Below are 19,384 nucleotides of genomic sequence, written 5' to 3' on the forward strand. Positions count from 1 at the left end.
CCAAGTAGCCTACCTCTCCCCAGCCTTACCTGAAGCTGTTAAAGCCAATCTGCTTAATAGAGGGAGGAGAGAAAGGAGGGGGGAAACCTGGGAGCTGGAGGGTGCAGAAGAGCAGATAACAGAGAAGAGAAAAGGGATATGAGATTTATTGTTGGAATTTGATTTGATCACCTTTAATGTCCTTGGAGAGTCGCTGGTAGGGGTGGAATTTTTATTTTATTATTTACTTATTTATTTTGCCCAACAGACCGATCGTCCTGAACCATGAGGTGACTCACTGGACAATGCGCACATTGCTTCACCAGGGTTTTACAAGTGACAGAAATAGGATGCAGGCACTTTGACAATCACCTAGCTATAGAATTGTTCAGAGAAGGGGTGGGAGGAAGGAAAATGACGTCCCTGCTCTGGCCCTCACCCACCCAATGACTGAAATGCGTGTTTGGGCTGGTTTCTCCGCCCTTGAACACGCAAGTCTTACTTTCCCTATTCTTCTACATTCGGTGACAATTAGATTGGTTGTACCAGGTGGTAAGAGGAAGGAATTTTACTGAAGAATTCCCCTGCCTCGCTACCGACTTGGTTACAGTTGCTTCAGTAATGTAGTTGTTCCTGCCTTTGGGGCCTCAAGGGCTAAAGTGGGACAGTGCTAATATTTTTGATGATGAGGAAATACTTTGCTTTAAAGGAGGCTGGGTGATTGCCGAACTGGGACAGAGGTCACAGTAGGAGGTGACATTAGCAGTTCCTGGGAGGATCGAGGGCAGGTTTTGGGTCAGGCACAAGCAGCCCCCGACTTGGGCAATGTTGCGATGGCTTGGAACTGGCTGGCACACTTGCGGTACCCACTGTCTCCTCCCCGGAGGGGGGCACCCGGGAGCCGGCGCCGGAGGAACCGGGCCCACGCGGGAAGGTCGAGCTAGCCGGTGAGGTCATGGTTGCCAAGGCTCCGGGCAGTGACGCGCGTCGGCACGTGACGACAGGTTGCCATGGCTCCCGGCCCCGGCGGCGCGGGCGCTCCGCCTCCTGGAGTGACGTCCGCCGCCCCCCCACCTCTTTTCCCGCCCCCCCCGCCCCCTCTCCCTCCCCCCCCCCCCCCCACCGCCGGCTCCCCGCGGCCCCGGAGGTTTCACTGCACAACAAGATGGCGGCGGCGGCGGCGAGCGGAGCTGGCGGGGCTGCCGGGGCCGGAGCGGGGGGAGCCGGGCCGGCCGGCCGCCTGCTGCCTCCGCCCGCCCCGGGACCCCCGGCCGCCCCCGCTGCTGTCCCCCCGGCGGCTGGCCCGCCGCGTCCCCCAGCCCCGGCCTCCCGCGGGCCGGTGCCTGCCCGCATCGGCTACTACGAGATCGACCGCACCATCGGCAAGGGCAACTTCGCGGTGGTCAAGCGGGCCACGCACCTCGTCACTAAGGCCAAGGTAGTGGCGCGGCGGGACCTGGCGGCGGCGGGGCTGCGCGGCCCGGGACCGTCCGAGTGTGGCGGGGGAAGGGGAGCCCCGCGACACCGAGGTGGAGGGGTCGGCGCCGCGAGCGGGGCTCGGGAGTGCGTTGGGAACAGGGAAGCGGGTAGGGGGTTATCGGGCAAGAGTGAGGAGAGAGAGAGCAGGAGGCGGGGGGGCACCGTGGGGCCCGGGAGAGGGTAACTGCACAGCAGAGGGGGCGCAAAGCGGCCACTGAGCGCCGGGACCTGGGGAACTAGAGAGCCGGGGATGGGCAGGGGGCTCCCCGGGCTGTGCGGAGGGTCGTAGCAGGGGTGATGAGAAAGACGTTTGGAACTCTCCCGGAGCCAGGAGACAGTAAGCTAAGAAGCCTCTGAAACCAGAAATTAGGAAATCCTGCGGGAACGAGGGCAGGGGAATAGGAAATATGGACCAGGAGGATGGGGGAAAACAAGGGTGAAACTGACACGGGTGGGCTTTTGAGGGGAAGAAGGATGGCTGGGGTCTTGAGTGGGGGTACAAGGTACTGGAAGGTATGAGGGACCTGGTACCTTATGACAGCGGCACCAGGCAGCATTTGGTCGCCCAAGACTGCTAGATGGTGAGAATGAGAGACAGGACAGAGAAGATTATTGGAGCCGGCGATGAAAAAAATGGGGAAATAAGGAGGAAAAAAATTACTTTGCTTTTCCACAGGAAAGGGGTCAGGGAACAGAGACCCAGGGGTACCCCTGCTTTGTAGTGGCCCTAGGTAATCAGGGGTTAAACAATTCGGGAGAGCTGGATTGCTGGTTATATTTAGTTGTCGGAGGGTCCAGAACCATACAGTTTACAGAACCTAGGGTGGGCTGTCAGTGGTGGTGGGGCGGGGGGGCGTCTGGAGACTGGGGAGGTGTGTGAAGAATCCGGACACTCATTGGGCCCTTTGGTTCCCAAGGGATTTGTGGAGCAGTGGTGGTGAAATTGGCAAGGTCAATTAGGAAGCCATATCGTACACGTTTAAAATTTTACCTACAAAATTCGTTTTTGGAGGAAATATGGTTAGTTCTTTCCTGTGGCCTTCTTCACTGGGAGTCTTGGCAGTGAAGACACCAGGAGGAACTGCTTGGTTTTGATAGGACTCCCAGAACCCATTTATACTTCAGATTTCTTTCTTTGCTCCATCTCTCACTTGAATGAACACTTTTGGTGAAGTCATTCATTATATTTAAAACTGCAATTTGTGTTTCCCTCAGCTCGATGAAGAACCCTTACAGCTGCTGCTGCTTCCTACCAAAGCCACATCAATTCCCCTCACCTCCTCAGCCCAGTCTTTGGTCCTTGTTTTCGCTTGTATGGCAGTCTGTTGTTTTCAGAAGGCAGTGACTTATCTCTGCCTTCTCTCCCTCTTACTTATGACCTGAAGTTCCTTTTTCCCTCCTTTCTGTCAGACTCTAAAGGGCCCTTTTTACCAGGGTTGTGGGGTGGGTGGGTGGCTGTGGAAAATTGATTGGTCAGTTTCACTTCCTTTTGGGGGGGGCCCCCTTCAGCCTTTTTTTTTTTTTTTTTCAGTTTTTATCAGAGGGCCTCAAGTCTGCAGGTCTGAGCTGAATGAGATACCAGAGTCCAAGGTTTCCTGATGCTACCCTCAGACCCTGACACGGAGTAGACTTAACCAAGACTCTGGTGCATCCCTGCCCCTCTGAATGTTTCCTATTGCATTTACAGTTAGCCAAGACAAATCTATATTTACAAACAACTCTAATTGTTCCAGCCTTGTTCCTTGTTTTGGTATTTCCTTTTCCACACCCTCCCCCTCCCACCTAAGTAATCACTTGGGCTTCTTTGATTATTTTGCTCTGACCTCTGGGGGATGGACTCTATGAACTTAATTGGCTGCCTGGTTTATGGTATCTATGATTTAAAGAATTCTGTATCGCCCAGCCCTTGGATACACCAAAATAATGATTAAAAAAATCTGGGACAGAGGGTTCAATGTTTTTGTAAATGTAATTGCAAACAGTTGATTCTTGGCTTTATACATAATGGAGACATTTCTATCTTCAGTAGTCAGCAAAGCCAGTGGCTAATTATGGCTGGTCTGCCCGCTTTCTAATTTTCCAGTGTGTGTGTGTCTAAGTTTTTCTCTAAGTTGTTGGTATCCTTTAGGACTGCAGCATTTTAAACATCAGCTTGTTTATAAACTGGCGTCACTGTTTATGTTGGGTTTTATCTTTGATCATTTGTGGTCGGCAGTTATGCAATTCCTATGTATGGAAATATTCAAAATCTTGAATGAGGCTGAAATGGCTTGGACAATGAGTTGCATGTGTGACGGGACCACACCAGCACTCATTTGTGTTTCTGTAGCAGTGTGCAATTTCCTAGTTACAGGCACCCTCTCTCTCGCTTCTTAAATTACTCTGCCGACACGCGTGAAGCTTAATTCACAAGGAGTTGTCATGTGCTCTGGGTAAATGATGAACATATTTTGGCCTGCTTCTTGCTTATCTGAATCCACTTTGGAAAGGTTTCTCAGATGCTTGCAGCTCAGATGTGTCTAACAACTGTTGACGTACGGTATGATGGCCTATTAAGGCCAGGGTTTGGTTATATAATGGCGAGGAAGGTGCCTGGGTATTGGCAGTTGCAGAAGCTGCTGTTCAGTTACTCAGGTAGAGAGATTTTTCTCCTGTGCACTGCAGCGTTTATCTTACTTCTGTAGTCAGGTAACTTGGAACCAAAGAGAATCACCTATTTTCACCTATTTTTTTTCCTCTTCTGTTTTCAGGATGTATCTTTTTGTTCATTTGTTTGTCTTTTAGAGGTATGTGATTTTTTTTTTTTCTTTCTGCTCCCTGTCAGCCACTGAATGGTCTGGGTTTTTCCTATAACCATATATAACCATCAGACTCAGGTAATTCAGATGATATTTGTGGTGTTTGAAAGAGGTTAGGTAGTAGGTGTTTTCTGAACATTAGAGAGATATTTATGGTCATCTTTTCTCACACACACAGACTAAGAGGCTAAAGTAAACTTTATTTATTGACCAAGCTACCATGCTCTGTCCAACAGTAAGTGGTAAAGATGGCCCTTTCCCAAATTCTGTTAACTCTCCAACCTCCTAGATCAGGACCCTGGGATGAATAAAACAAGTAGAGAACGGGAAGTATTTTCCTGTTCTGTTGTTGGTGACTTTTGCAGCACGGCATTCATGAGCTCAGACTTAATATTGGCAGCACTGCAGTGCTTACAGCGCCACTGCAGAGCAGTTACCAGGAGAGAATGTGCGTCTGTGACATACTTTGGTCAGCAGCTCACCCTGGCTGTCTTTGTCCCACCTTCTTTGAGTTCCCTTTTGTGGAGGAGCCTTGGTTTGAGATTCTCTGGTCCTCTTCTTTTGGTAGGACACTATGAAGTATTTAGAAGATTGAAAAAAAAAAGATTTTCTATTGTCAGTTGTTTATAGTGGGTTGCCTGTGCCTAATTATACCTTCACTGGGTGAATGAATGGGAACAGAGAGTAGGTATATTTTGTATGCATTAAAAAGAAAGTATCCATGACTATAAAAGCCATTGGTCAAATACTTTAAAAATGTATTTCAATAAATGTACATCACTTGCGTGTTTATTGGTTCGTGGGAAGAGCTTGAGCTTTGGATGGGACTGACTGGGTTTGGGTCTTCTGCTACTTACAGGTAATTTAACCTGTCTGTGCTTGGATTTCTTCATGTATAAAGTGAGATGACAATAGTATCAATACTTTGCTCACAAATTAGGGTGTTCTGAAGATAAAATAATATATTTGAAACTTTGAGAACAAATGTGCCTGGCACCTAGTAGGCATATGGTAAATGTTATCACCATCTTCTTCATCTTCATCCTCAGATACTGTTGGAACAAAGATGAGTAAGACATGGTTCCCCTTGTTTGCTTTTCACCCCCTTTGGAACAGTTTTGTAGGTAGATGTTATCCTGATGATGTGATTTCAGGGTAAAAAAATAGTTTGCTATTATTTCAGGTGCCTCTTTGAGAGAGTAGATTTAATTCCTGTGGACTTTGGGCTAATTTCATGAAATTGACATTTAAAAACATAATTTCCCATTAAATTTTTCAGACACTTAGGAGACTTGTCTAATGAAAACTGTGACTAATACTGGCTTTTATTTGGTTTGCCTTGAATACTCAGGGTGTTTGTATAGCTACACTTTGTCACATTGGTGATAGAGCAGAGTTTGCAGTGTTTTTTCCAGAGAACTCCTTAAATTTCATGGAGAGTATGAAGAACTATTCCTACAAGCCTAAGGACACATTTGCACTTGGGTGCAGGGTGTGCTACTTAGAAGGCCAAGGTCAGGATTCTTAACTTTAGATATTACGCAGAGGAAACATTTTGCCCCATGACCCCATTCCAAATACTGATCAGCCAGGATGCATTTGTGTGCCATGTGGTTTAGCGCGCTCATTTCCATGAGAAGAGCAGCTCAAAGCGGGCTAATAGTATTGTTTTTACTCTAAGGATGATGCTTGTGCTCGTCAGCAGGCTGAAAACAAGATTCATTAGTAAATAGAAAAGAGAATTATGTCAAAAAGAAATTGAAATTAAAGATGAATATTAGTTACGTTGGAGGAGAATAGTTCCATCTCTGGATAATCTAGAAATGACTGTTGAAAGATGACTAACTTCATTTTGATAGAGATGTGTTGAAACTTTGTGAAGAGCTAAGGATGATTTGGACTAGTTTCTCCAGAGTCAAAATACCAGCATTCCACTTTTCAGCATCAAAGCTGTTTAACATTTTGACTTTGGTGCCAGCTCCCTAGAAAGTCAGAGATCTGGCTCAAGCCAGAGGTGCCCAGACTAGTTATTTCTGTGCCAGAAGTGCTGTTTTCATTTTCCAGGCATCAGTCTGGCTAATGTTTTCTAGTTCGTGGCATAAAAGAGAACAAAATGGATGCTCTGAAAAGAAAAAGATATGCGTTCTTTCTACCAGTGTCTCTGTAAGTCTAAAAAACACCTAAAACCTCTCTGCATAGTAATGGAACTTTTCTGTTATCCATTCATTCATTCAGCAAGTATTTACTGAATGCAAATTTTGTGCCAGGCTTCTGCTCTGGCTCTTGAATACCCCATGAATGAGAGAGAAAAAAAGCTATTGCCTTCTTGGAACTTATTTTCTTATGGGAGGAGACAGATGAGAAGCATGTAAACAAATAACTTTATATAGTGACAAATACTATGAAAAAAATAAATGGGCTAGAGAGTGTCTGGGGCAGGGTGCTGCTTCACATCCAGTGTCAGGGAAGGCCTTTCCAGGGTGGTGATATTTGAGCTGATCACCTGAATAATGAGAAAGAGCCAGTTTGGGAAGATTAGGAAGAAGGAATGGCACGCAGAGGCCTTTGGGTAGAAATGAACTTGGTTTGTCTAAAGATTAGACCCAAGGTCAGGATGCCTAAGAGCTTAACCAGTGAGAGAAGGGATGGTAAGGAATTGAGATCAGGGGGTTAGATAGGGGCCAGATCATACGGGTCTTACAGGCCATTTTATGGAATTGGGTATGAAATAAGGGATTGACCTCAGGGGATATCAAGGCAGAGCACTGATGTTATCTGACTTATGTCTTTAAAAAGTCATTTTGGGTATTTATGGCTTAGGGTAAAAAAGCTTCTTCTGATTCATTTCTTCAGATAGGGGAGGTGTTAAATTTTAACAACTTCTGTTCTTTCACACTATAAGAGAATGGCATACATTTTACATACAAAGTAAACGTGATCAGCCAACAAATAGTTGTCTATTTGGGGAGCACTAAAAAAAGATCTTGCTGCTGCTAAGTCGCTTCAGTCGTGTCCGACTCTGTGCGACCCCATAGACGGCAGTCCACCAGGCTCCCTCGTCCCTGGGATTCTCCAGGCAAGAACACTGGAGTGGGTTGCCATTTCCTTCTCCTCTTTTTTTCAGAGTCTGGAAAGATGAACTTAAAATCTCAGACTTTGCTCAGCCAGTAAAGAATCCACCTGCCATGCAGGAGACACAGGAGATGTGGGTTCAGTCTCTGGTCAGGGAGCTAGGATCCTACATACCTCACAACCAATAAACATAGAAACAGTATTGTAACAAATTCAGTAAAGACCTAAAAAATGCTGAAGAAGTAAAAAGAGAGAAATAAGCACAGAAAAAGCAATGACCATAAACACAGTCTGCCTTATATAGTTTTCTTTTGCCACTATATCTAGCTCACACCCAGGGAATATGAGTAATTATACTTTTGCTGTGTTGGGTTGGTCTGGTCTGTCTTTGAAGGTACCTTTCTCAGATGGACTCTCTATTTACCAAATCACTACCAGTTTCCAGGGGATGGTGCCATCTTATAACTCATGAAGAGAACTGGTCACCAAGATACATACATTGATGATACAGGTGAGGGCCAAGAGGACCATTTATGTAGAGCTGCCCTTACGTGGTTCTAGTTTCTGAGCTGAAAGCTCTGGCCTGCTCCGCAGGTGAATGATCTCACCCATCAGGTGAGTCCCTGCCTTCTACTTTCTAACGGTGAATAGACTGGTCCCTTCTGGCATAATAGTATAGTCATGCTGGCTATGGATGACTGATAGCATCCAGAGGGTGAAAATTAGACACATTCTCATGGACTTTTGTTCCAATGTAATAAATACTGTTAAGTAAATGGCTTTGGCAGTGTCTTTGAAAAGCCCTCAATAGTTTTGGATGTATTAGCTTGAAAGAGTTTCTTTTGGATCTGTTTAGAGTTAAAAATTCCATCAGCTGAGGACAAAACTGTTGGATGAACTGTGGCATAGTTATGTCATATTTCTGTTTAGGAGGTGTGTGATCCACAGTAGACCAGGAGTCTTTAGCCACACTGGTGAGTATTTCATCTCAGAATTTACTGTCTCAGAGACTTAGGAATCAGGTTGCAAATACTCAGCCTCGTTTCCCAGAAACTGAAAAGGAAGGAGACTCAAACCCATTGCCTGTGTAAGCTCCACTGTGTAGGCTGGGCTCACTCAGTTGGATACTTTTGGCCAGTTATCTTAAACTATATTTAGGTTTTGGTTTGGAATTTCTGAGAAATCCTCAAATTTCTGCCTCGTTTCAGCTAGTTTCAGTCTGTACTTACCAGTAGTATGCTTTACTTCTCTTTGCTCCCTCCAGAAAACTTGAATGCAAAATTTTAGGCTTCCTTAGCACATTTCTTGAGACTGAATTTTTGGAGAAGGAGATTTTCATTTAATTCATTCCATCCACCCAGCCAATAAACTTTTAAAAAATTGTTTATCAAAAACTAGGAATGAATGATAGATGGCACAAAATTAAAAAAGTGCAGACTTGTATGTAGTGAAGTTGTCTTCCTGCCGCCTCAGTGCCTCATCCACACAGTTTTGTTAGTTTTATGTCTCTAGTATTTATTAAGGGCTTTTCTCGATCAGTCCAAATGCTAGGTGCTGTTTGTTTTCTGGCAGTGTTGTCACATGCTTGAAATTTCTAAAAATAATTTTACTTAAAAATTAAAAGAAGAAAATATCTTTTAGGGCTTGTCAGGAGGCACACACTGTGGTAACTGAACGTCACTTCCACGAGGCAGGCGTTTTAAGGTGGTGTTTGCTGCTGTGTGCCCAGTGCCTACTATGATGCTGGTAAATATTCATTTAGGGAATAAATGTAAGGATTAAAAACAAGAGAGAGCTGACTTAATTTTTTTAATACTCTTAATGCATCTTAGAGTTTTATTACTGAAATAATTTTCTATCTCCAGTTAAGATGTTAAAGGAAAGTAATTTTCTACTTTTTTCTCACAAATCTCTAGGTAAAGAGATTTTACCGCCTTTCTGGGCAAGTTATTTTTGGCATATTTCAAACTTTCATTATTAATAAGTTCAGTCTAATTTCACTAAATCCTGCAATTTAAATTCAAGTCCCTTATTTGAAGGGGAAAGTTCTTTCATACCCAGGCTCCCCGTGGGTCACCGCCTTGCGAGGGTCCCACAGGGGCAGTCAGCGTAGTCGGCCAGCACCTTGTTTTTCCTCTTCTGCCTTGGAGCTTTTCTTTGCAGACCCTCCTGTCTGTCTTCTCCTGCTGGCGTTTCCTGAAGTAACTTCATACTGTTTGCTGGGGTTCCCACTTGTTCTGTATACTAAGTGATCTGATTAAAGCAACTGGTATTTTTCTGTCACTGGTCCTTAATTTCAGGGAGTTACTTTTATTGGGCCTTACCTTTAATGAATTAATTCAAGTAGTATTTAAAAAAAATTTATTTATTTTGAATTGAAGGATAATTGCTTCACTGTATTGTGTTGGCCTCTGCCATACATCACCTTCGGGCTTCCCTGATAGCTCAGTTGGTAAAGAATCCACCTGCAATGCAGGAAACCCCGGTTCATTTCCTGGGTTGGGAAGATCCACTGGAGAAGGGATCAGCTACCTACTCCAGTATTCTTGGGCTCCCCTTGTGGCTCAGCTGGTAAAGAATCCGCTTGTAATGTGGATTGGGAAGATCTCCTGGAGAAGGGAAAGGCTACCCACTCCAGTATTCTGGCCTAGAGAATTCCATGGACTGTATAAGTCCATGGGGTCGCAAAGAGTTGGACACGACTGAGCGACTTTCAAAATACATCAACATGAGTCAGCCATTGGTATATATATGTCCCCTCCCTTTTGAACCTCCCTCCCACCTCCCATCCTTTCCCATCCCTGTAGGTTGTCACAGAGCCCTGGTTTGAGTTCCCTGAGTCATACAGCAAATTTCCATTCGTTACCTGTTTTCCATATGGTAGTGTATATGCTTCCATGTTACTCTCTCCTTTTGTCCCACCCTCTCCTTCCTCCCCGCTGCCCGTGTCCATAAGACTTTTCTCTATGTCTGCGTCTCCATTGCTGCCCTGCAAATAGGTTCATCCATACGGTCTTCCTAGATTCCATATATATGCATTAATATATGATATTTGTAGTATTTTTTGTGTTATCTGTAGGCAAAAAGTAGCAACTACTGATACTAGAAGACAAGAGGATGTTATTCTTCTTGGAGTGGGCAAAGTGTTCAGGTAAAGGAGCAGTTGAATGCTTGCAGCTCAGACCTGATAGAGGTGGACTACAAGAGGTCTGGAGTGTAAATTGTCTTATTTCAACCCAATTACTTATTATTATGGGCTCTCTTCTACCACCTTGCTCTATTTTTTTTCCATTTATAATTGGGGAAACTTATAAGAAGCAGAAGGAAAAAAATCACCCATCATCCTGTCACCCACAGGCAATAGTTATTAATTTTTTGCAGAATATAATTAGGATCATACTGATACTCTATTTTATTCCTCCCCCTTATCATTATAGGTATTTTCTCATTCGAAACTATTTGTAAACATCAATTTTAATGGATGTGCACTTTGCCATTGTATCGTTGTTGTTGTTCAGTCCCTCGGTTGTGTCCAACTCTTTTCGACCTCATGGACTGCGGCACACGAGGCTTCCCTGTCCTTCACCATCTCCTGGAATTTGCTCAAACTCATGTCCATTGAGTTGATGATGTCATTCAACCATCTCAACCTCTGTTGCTCCCTTCTCCTCCTGCCCTCAATCTTTCCCAGCATCAGGGTCTTTTCCAGTGAGTCGGCTCTTTGCATCAAGTGGCCAAAGTATTGGAGCTTCAGCTTCAGCATCAGTCCTTCCAGTGAGTCTTCTCTAGTACCACAGTTTGAAAGCATCAGTTCTTCAGTGCTCAGCCTTCTTTGTGGTCCAGTTCCCACATCCGTACATGACTACTGGAAAAACCACAGCTTTGACTAGAGAGACCTTTGTATACGGACCTTTGCCATTATATGATTGCTGTTATTTTTTGACCTTTTTCATATTTTAAGATTCTTCCCAGTTTTTCACTTCAGAAATTTGCTGTGGTGACCATTTTTGTGTATGAATCTTTGATGCATTTCTGATTTTTTGCTCAGGATAGATGGTTGGATGTGAAATTACTGGCGAGAGAATACACTGATACATATATTGGCACATTGCTTTCCAGAAAGGCTGTGCCAGGGTTAGCCCACCAGAAGTTTTTTTTTCTTTATTGTCTCCTCTTCTGCGTTTGTTTTCTTGGAAGGCAGGACTGTTACTCCCTGCTGCACCTGTAAACCTTGGGCGATAGATGTGGAACCCATTAAAAGAGGGCTGGAGCTACTGCCTTGTTGTTGTTCTGAACCAAACCTGGACGAGGAAGGAAAAAACTGTGACTCTGATCTTTTAAGTTGTTTTTTATGAATCATCATTCTCTCCTGATCTTTCACAAAGAGGTATAAACTTAAATTGGAGGAGCTGTTGAAGGCAAAAAGAAAGGTTGATGAGAAAGAGATTCTGATTACCTGAATCTTTGATTTTTAAATAACTTTTTTGGTAGACCTGAGGGAGAATTTCTGAGATTGATGAAAATTGTAAATTACTCCTCTCTTTTTTTTAATGGTAAAAAGATGATAAAGGAAATGATTAAGGAAATAATTATGTGAATAAATGTGGTGATGCACCAGTCTCATGATGTCTGGATTTGTTGTACTTACTGTACTTTATATGTTATTTAAGAGGTTTTCAGTGGTAATTGGGCCATATGGACTATTGTTCTTACAGTGTTTGGGTGTACCCACTGCTGTATTTTGAGCATCTGACAATGTGCCCTTTTATCTCCAGTAGAAGGCCTTTAATACAATAAGTTTGGGTTATGATTATCTTAATTAGGGGAAAGAAATGAATGAAGCAAGGAAGTCAGAAATAATGATATATATACTTTTAATATTTTATTTAAAATGTAAATATGCATTAATCCACTAGTCTTTTTTAAAAAGTGTTCATTATGCAAAATTTTAAACGTAAGCAAAAGTAAAAAGAATCATATGATGAACCCCTCATTAACCTACCACCCACTAAAAGCAGTTAATCACCTCACAGTCAGTCTTTCGCACATATCATTTCCAGCCTCTCTTTTCTCCCTAGTTTATTTTGAAGCAATTCCCAAAATCTTATTTCATCTGTAAATGTTTTGGCGTGTATCTCTAAGTAGAGGAGGTTTTTTTTTTCCAAAAAAATATAACCCCAGTACTATTATCCTACCTAAAACAATTAATAATTCCCTGATGTCATTAAGTATCAAATTAGTGTTAAATTTCTCTGATTGTCATATATATACAATATATATATACACACACATTTAGTTTTTTTTCTTTTTTAACCACTCGTTTGTTTGAATCAGGGTCTAAATAAAGTCCATACTTTATAATTGATTGATGTCCCTTAAGTTTTATATTTTTAAAAAGAATTATTTGTTTTACTTTATAGATTTCCCCTCTTTTTCTTTGCAGTTTGTCTAAGAAACATGTTTGCTAATCTTTTGCTATAGGCCTTTCTGTGTATATTGATATCTTGATTAGAGTTCTGCCATCTTATTTGTGTTAAACATACCCATAGTTCATCATTTATGATTTCCAGTTTTATTTTGCTTTTTTAAAGCAGAGTAGCAATTTAAAGGCATTTTATGAAGCATTTTGAACATAGACTCTTGAGTTTTTGATTCTCTCTCCCTCTTGTCCCCATATTTTACGCTTGTTGCATTAAAAAAACACAAGGTAATGCTCAAAATCCTTCAAGCTAGGCTTTGACAGTACGTGAACTGAGAACTTCCGGATGTACAAGCTGGATTTAGAAAGGGCAGAGGAACCAGAGATCAAATTGCCAAGATCTGTTGGATCATAGAAAAGGCAAGAGAGTTCCAGAAAAACATCTGCTTCTGCTTCATTGACTACGCTAAAGCCTATGACTGTGTGGATCACAACAAACTGGAAAATTCTTAAAGAGATGGGAATACCAGACCACCTTACCTGCCTCTTGAGAAACCAGGATGCAGATCAAGAAGCAACAACCAGACATGGAACAATGGACTGGTTCAAAATTGGGAAAGGAGTACATCAAGGCTGTGTATCTTCTATTTAACTTCTATGTGGAGTACATAGTGCTAATTGCCAGGCTGGATGAATCACAAGCTGGAATCAAGATTGCCAGGAGAAATGTCAACAACTTCAGATATGCAGATGACACCACTTTAATGACAGAAAGTGAAAAGGAACTAAAGAGCCTCTTGATGAATGTGAAAGAGGGGAATGAAAAAGCTGGCTTAAAACTCAACATTCAAAAAACAAAGATCATGGCATCTGGTCCTATCACTTCATGACTAAGAAATGAGAAACAATGGAAAAAGTGACAGACTTTATTTTCTTAGGCTCCAAAATCTCTGCAGATGGTGACTGCAGCCATGAAATTAAAAGATGCTTGCTCCTTGAAAGAAAAGCTATGACAAACCTAGACAGTGTATTAAAAAGCAGAGACGTCACTTTACTGATAAGGAACCGGGTAGTCAAAGCTATGGTTTTTCCATTAGTCATGTACAGATGTGAGAGTTGAACTGTAAAGAAGGCTGAGTGTTGAAGAATTGATGCTTTTGAACTGTGGTGCTGGAGAAGACTCTTGAGAGTCCCTTGGACAGCAAGGAGATCAAACCAGTCAATCCTAAAGGGATTCAACCTTGAATATTCATTGAAAGGATTGATGCTGAAGCTCTAGTACTTTGGCCACCTGATGTAAAGAGCTGTTTCATTGGAAAAGACTGTGATGCTGGGGAAGATTGAGAGCGAGATGGTTGGATGGCATCATCTACTTAATGGAGTTTGAGCAAACTCCGGGAGACAGTGAAGGACAGGGAAGCCTGGCGTGTTGCAGTCCATGGGGTTGCAAAGAGTTGGACATGACTTAGCAACTGAACACACGTGCATCCACGTGTAATGTGACTTTACCAAGTCATTTTAAACATTCAGCTTAATTTTCAAAGAAGCATGTCTTTCTTTTCTCCTGAGTTTCTCATCAGTTTATATAGCTAATTAAATTGCATACCTATAATAATAAGAGCAACTGGTATAAATAGATTTGGGAAGAAAACAATTAATTCTTGGTAAGCATGCAATTTAGTGGATGGAAGCAGGAAGAATATCCAGGATTAGAATGAGTGGCTGTTAATTTGAGGCTGGTTTGCATTGCTGGGGCTTGTTATTTTACAGAGGGAAGGGGAAGCATCAGTTATTTTTTTCAGGTTGGTTGAGAGATGGTGGTGGGTTAAGAGAGCTTCTATACAAATTTTATAATTATAAATGAGCCAAATTGTTAGAAATCTGAAGACAAGATATTTTATAGAATCTTTTATTTATAGTGTATTCTGCAGCGTGGTATTTTTGTCCACTTGTGTTAAGAGTTTGCATAAACTGGACTGAATTTGACTGTGGGCCAGCGATGTTAAAAATTTGGTGAGGAAACAGCCAAAACTTTGTCTTTTGAAAGGTTTGTATCTGTTCATTGCCAGTGTAGTGTTCATGGAACAAGCTGACATTTTCATGTAGTCAGTTGTTTTCTGTTCCTGGCAAGAGAAATCTTGGTTCATATACCACGGGAACAAGATTGTTATTGTGGAAGGCAGGCTCAGAGCTGTTTCTTGTTAGGATTAGTTGGGCACCTGCAGGATTTCTTCCTTCTTTCTGCTTCCTGCCTCCTGTTGTCCTTTCCTTCTGTCAGAATGTTCTAATGTTGCATAAGCAGTGTTCTGACAATAGATGATTTTTTTTTGGTAGCTCTTTTTTTTTTTTAAACCCTTGAAATAATGTTTTTAGTGATGGTATGTTCTTGGCTTACTTTCCATTTCTACATCAACAGTGATATTGTTATTCTTGTCAAACGGGGCAGTTGTATTCCAGCAATGATCTTTGTGTCCAAGTCAGCTGCAGAGAGACCCTGTTCATTATACCTAAATATCTTATATGTGTATAGTAATTCGGGGAGGTAATTCAATTTTCAGATGATACTTTCAGATCTCTGTATAGGATTTTACAGCCCCTCTTCCCTCCCCCCCCATAATAAAACTTGTTTGAAGCATTGTTACTCACTAACCTCTTTGACATATGCAGAAGAGTGGCCGGTGATTTCAGCCTCTCGTGCCTCTTCTGATCTCATTTTCCTTCTTCCTTTTCAGCCAGCAGCTGCATCCCGTGCCCTGCTCTAATTGAGCTCCCAGTAAAAGGGGCACTGTTATACTGAGTCACAACCTCTTCTATCAGTGGTTGTTAGATTTTTTTAGGCCAAGAACCCATTTTGGATTCACATTAAAATTTGAAAACAACATTTCAGTTGTGTTACCTAAACTCCTCTTCCTTTCCTTATGCTGCTGCTAAGTCGCTTCAGTTGTGTCCGACTCTGTGTGACCCCATAGACAGCAGCCCACCAGGCTCCCCTGTCCCTGGGATTCTCCAGGCAAGAACACTGGAGTGGGTTGCATTTTCTGCTTTTCCAGCTCTTTGGGGAAACCTTTTTGGCCAATCAGTTGCAGTAAGGAAACTGTCCATTGCTGTAGGAGTCAGCCCATGTGTTTCCAGTTTCAGTTTTTACTAGCCTGGCAGTTTTCTTTGGGCACATCACTTAACCTCACGGGGCTTCCAGTTTCTTTTTAATGTATATATGTTTTCTATGGCTTTATTGAGATATAATTCACATACTGTACAGTTCACCCAATTCATTGCTTTTAGCCTATTCACAAAGTTGTGTAACCATCATCACAAGCCATTTTAGAACATTTTCATTCCCCTTAGAAGAAGCCACCCATTAGTAGTCACTGTTATCTCTTCAACCTCTCTCCCCATGCCCTAATCAATCACTAATCAGTCTCTATAGATTTGCCCATTCTGGACATGTCATATAAATAGAATCTTATCACATATGGCCTTTTGTGTCTGGCTGCTTTCATATAACACGTCTTCAAGTTTCATCAGTGTTGTAGCATATGTCAGAATTTCCTTCCTTTTTATGGCTGAATGATATTCCATTGTATGAATATATTGCATTCTGTACATTCATGAATGGATGACATATGCATTTTTCCACTTTTTGACTAATATGAACAGTGCTGTTACGAACATTTGTGTACAAATTTTTGTGTGAACATATGTTTTCATTTCTCTTGGACATATACTTTGGTCATATATGCCCAAGAAGTGGAATTTCTGTATCATAAACATTCCATGTTTATCTTTTTGAGGAATTGCCAAACTGTTGTCTAAAATGGGTGCACCATTTTGCATTCCCACTAGGAATGTATGAAGCTTCCAGTTTTTCCACATGCATACCGAAACTTGTTATTTTCTTTCTTTTTTATCTAATCATCCGCGTTGATGTGAAGTGGCTGCTCCTTGTGGTTTCTGATTTTCATTTCTCTTATGACTCCTAGTGTTGATCATCTTTTCATGTGCTAAGTGACCATTTGTAGATCTTTGAAGTGTCTGTTTAGATTCCTTGCCCAGTTTTTAGTTGGGTTATTTGTCGTTTTTATTGTTGAGTTGTAAGACGTCTGTGTATTCTGGATACAAGTCCTTTATCAGATATATGACATGCAGATATCCCTTCCCATCTCGTAGGTTGTCTTTTCACTTTCGTGATGGTTTTGTTTGCAGCACAAAAGTTTAAAATTTTGATATTCTTGTTTCTTTATTTGTAAAGTTATTCTAACTCTGAAATTATGTGTTCTATTATGAATGTGTTTGTGTTCATTCTGAACCATTTTCTCACTTTGGTATGGTACTCTGTTTTTTCTTTTTTTGGTTTCAGGGCATGTGGGATCTTAGTTCCCTGACCAGGGATAGAACCCATGCCACCTGCAGTGGACTCACAGAGTCTTAACCACTGGACCGCCAGGGAAGTCCCAGCTGCAGAGTCTCTTCAAAAAAAAATCTTTGTATCTCTCTGATATATGTGTCTTATGAAATAATCAGACTCTACCCAAAATGTATAATGTCAAAAGTGAACATTCCTTCTCTCTAGAGAGAACATTGTTCACATTTTATAACCAGATTTTTTCTATTCATATGTTAGAATTTTATGTTTTTCATTGAAAAGGGATCATGCCACATACTCTTCTGCTTATTTTTAATTTTTACTTAGTGTTACAGTTTTATTGAGATTTAATGGACATGCATTGCTGTGTAAATTTAAGGTGAACAGCATAATTGATTTATGTACCTAGTGAAATGATTACCACCATGAGTTTAGTGAACATCCATCATCTCATATAGATTAAAAAGTTAAAGAAAAAAAGTTAAAGAAATGGAAAAGTTTTTTTCCTTGTGAAATCCTTTCTCTTAGGATATTGTTGTTCAGTTGTAAATTGTGTCCGACACTTTGTGACCCCATGAACTGCAGCACGCTAGGCGTCCTTGTCCTTCACTATCTCCCAGAGTTTACTCAAACTCATGTCCATTGAGTCAGTGATGCCATCCAACCATCTCATTGTCTGCTGCCCCCTTCTCTTACTCTCAAACTTCCCCAGCATCAGGGTCTTTTCCAGTGAGTAAGCTTTTCACATCAGGTGGCCAAAGTATTAGAGCTTCAGCTTCAGCACCAGTCCTTCCAGTGAATATTCAGGGTTGATTTCTTTTAGGATTGACTGGTTTGATCTCCTTGCTGTCCAAGGGGCTCTCAAGAGTGTTCTCCAACACCACAGTTCAAAAGCATCAATTCTTCAGTGCTCAGCCTTCTTGATAGTCCCACTCTCGAATCCATATACGACTACTGGAGAAACTGTGGCTTTGACTATACAGACCTTTGTTGGCAAAGTGATGTCTCTGCTTTTTTTGTCATAGCTATCCTTCCAAATATCCGTTGGATCATAGAAAAAGCAAGAGAGTTCCAGAAAAACATCTACTTCTGCTTTATTGATTACGCCAAAGCCTTTGTAGATCATAACAAACTGTGGAAAATTCTTAAAGAGATGGGAATACCAGACCATCCTACCTGCCTCCTGAGAAATCTGTATGCAGGTCAAGAAACAACAGTTAGAAACGGACATGGAACAACAGACTGGTTCCAAATTGAGAAAGAAGTACGTCAAGGCTATATATTGTCACCCTGCTTATTTAACTTATATGCAGAGTACATCATTCGAAATGCTGGGCTGAATGAAGCACAAGCTGGAATCAAGATTGCCGGGAGAAATATCAATAACCTCAGATATGCAGATGACACCACCCTTATGGTAGAAAGTGATGAGGAACTGAAGAGCCTCTTGATAAAAGTGAAAGAGGAGAGTGAAAAAGCTTGGTTAAAATTCAACATTCAAAAAACTAAGATCATGGCATCCCGTCCCATCACTCCATGGCAAATAGATGGAGAAACAGTGGAAACAGTGAGAGACTTTATTTTCTTGGGCTCCAAAATCACTGCAGATGATGACCGAAGCCATGAAATTAAAAGACACTTGCTCCTTGGAAGAAAAGCTATGACTAACCTAGACAGCAGATTAAAAAGCATTGGCATTACTGTGCCAGCAAAGGTCCGTCTAGTCAAAGCTATTGTTTCTCCAGTGGTCATGTATGGATATGAGAGTTGGACTATAAAGAAAGCTGAGCACCAAAGAATTGATGCTTTTGAACTGGTGGTTCTAGAGAAGACTCTTGAGAGTCCCTTGGACTGCAAGGAGATCAAACCAGTCCATCCTAAAGGAAATCAGTCCTTAAATATTCACTGGAAGGACTTACGCTGAAGCTGAAGCTCCAGGACTTTGGCCACCTGATGCGAAGAACTGACTCATTTGAAAAGACCCTGATGCTGGGAAAGATTGAAGGCAGGAGGAGAAGGGGATGACAGAGGATGAGATGGTTGGATGGCATCACTGACTCGATGGACATGGGTTCTTGAGTAAGCTCTGGGAGTTGGTGATGGACAGGGAAGAATGGCGTGCTGCAGTCCATGGGGTCTCAAAGAGTCAGACATGACTGAGTGACTGAACTGATTCTTCCAAGGAGCAAGTGTCTTTTAATTTTGTGGCTGCAGTCACTGTCCGCAGTGATTTTGGAACCCAAGAAAATGAAATCTGACACTGTTTCCACATTT

General features: G+C 42.1%; 1 protein-coding gene across 4 annotated transcripts in view; it reads left to right on the top strand.

The window, feature by feature from the left end:
* Positions 1 to 1,107: 1,107 nt before the first annotated feature.
* Positions 1,108 to 19,384, top strand: part of SIK3 (SIK family kinase 3) — a 263,839-nt gene continuing 245,562 nt past the window's right edge. For 2 of the 4 annotated variants that reach the window (XM_070384161.1, XM_070384162.1), the window contains exon 1: positions 1,108 to 1,417. In XM_070384161.1, the coding sequence (XP_070240262.1) occupies positions 1,145 to 1,417 (273 nt within the window). In that variant the 5' untranslated portion in view covers positions 1,108 to 1,144. The remainder of the gene's footprint in view (positions 1,418 to 19,384) is intronic. The other 2 variants (XM_070384163.1, XM_070384164.1) reach the window with 1 other exon arrangement.

Source organism: Bos mutus, chromosome 15 (genome assembly GCF_027580195.1).
Source record: "Bos mutus isolate GX-2022 chromosome 15, NWIPB_WYAK_1.1, whole genome shotgun sequence".
Taxonomy (NCBI): domain Eukaryota; kingdom Metazoa; phylum Chordata; class Mammalia; order Artiodactyla; family Bovidae; genus Bos; species Bos mutus.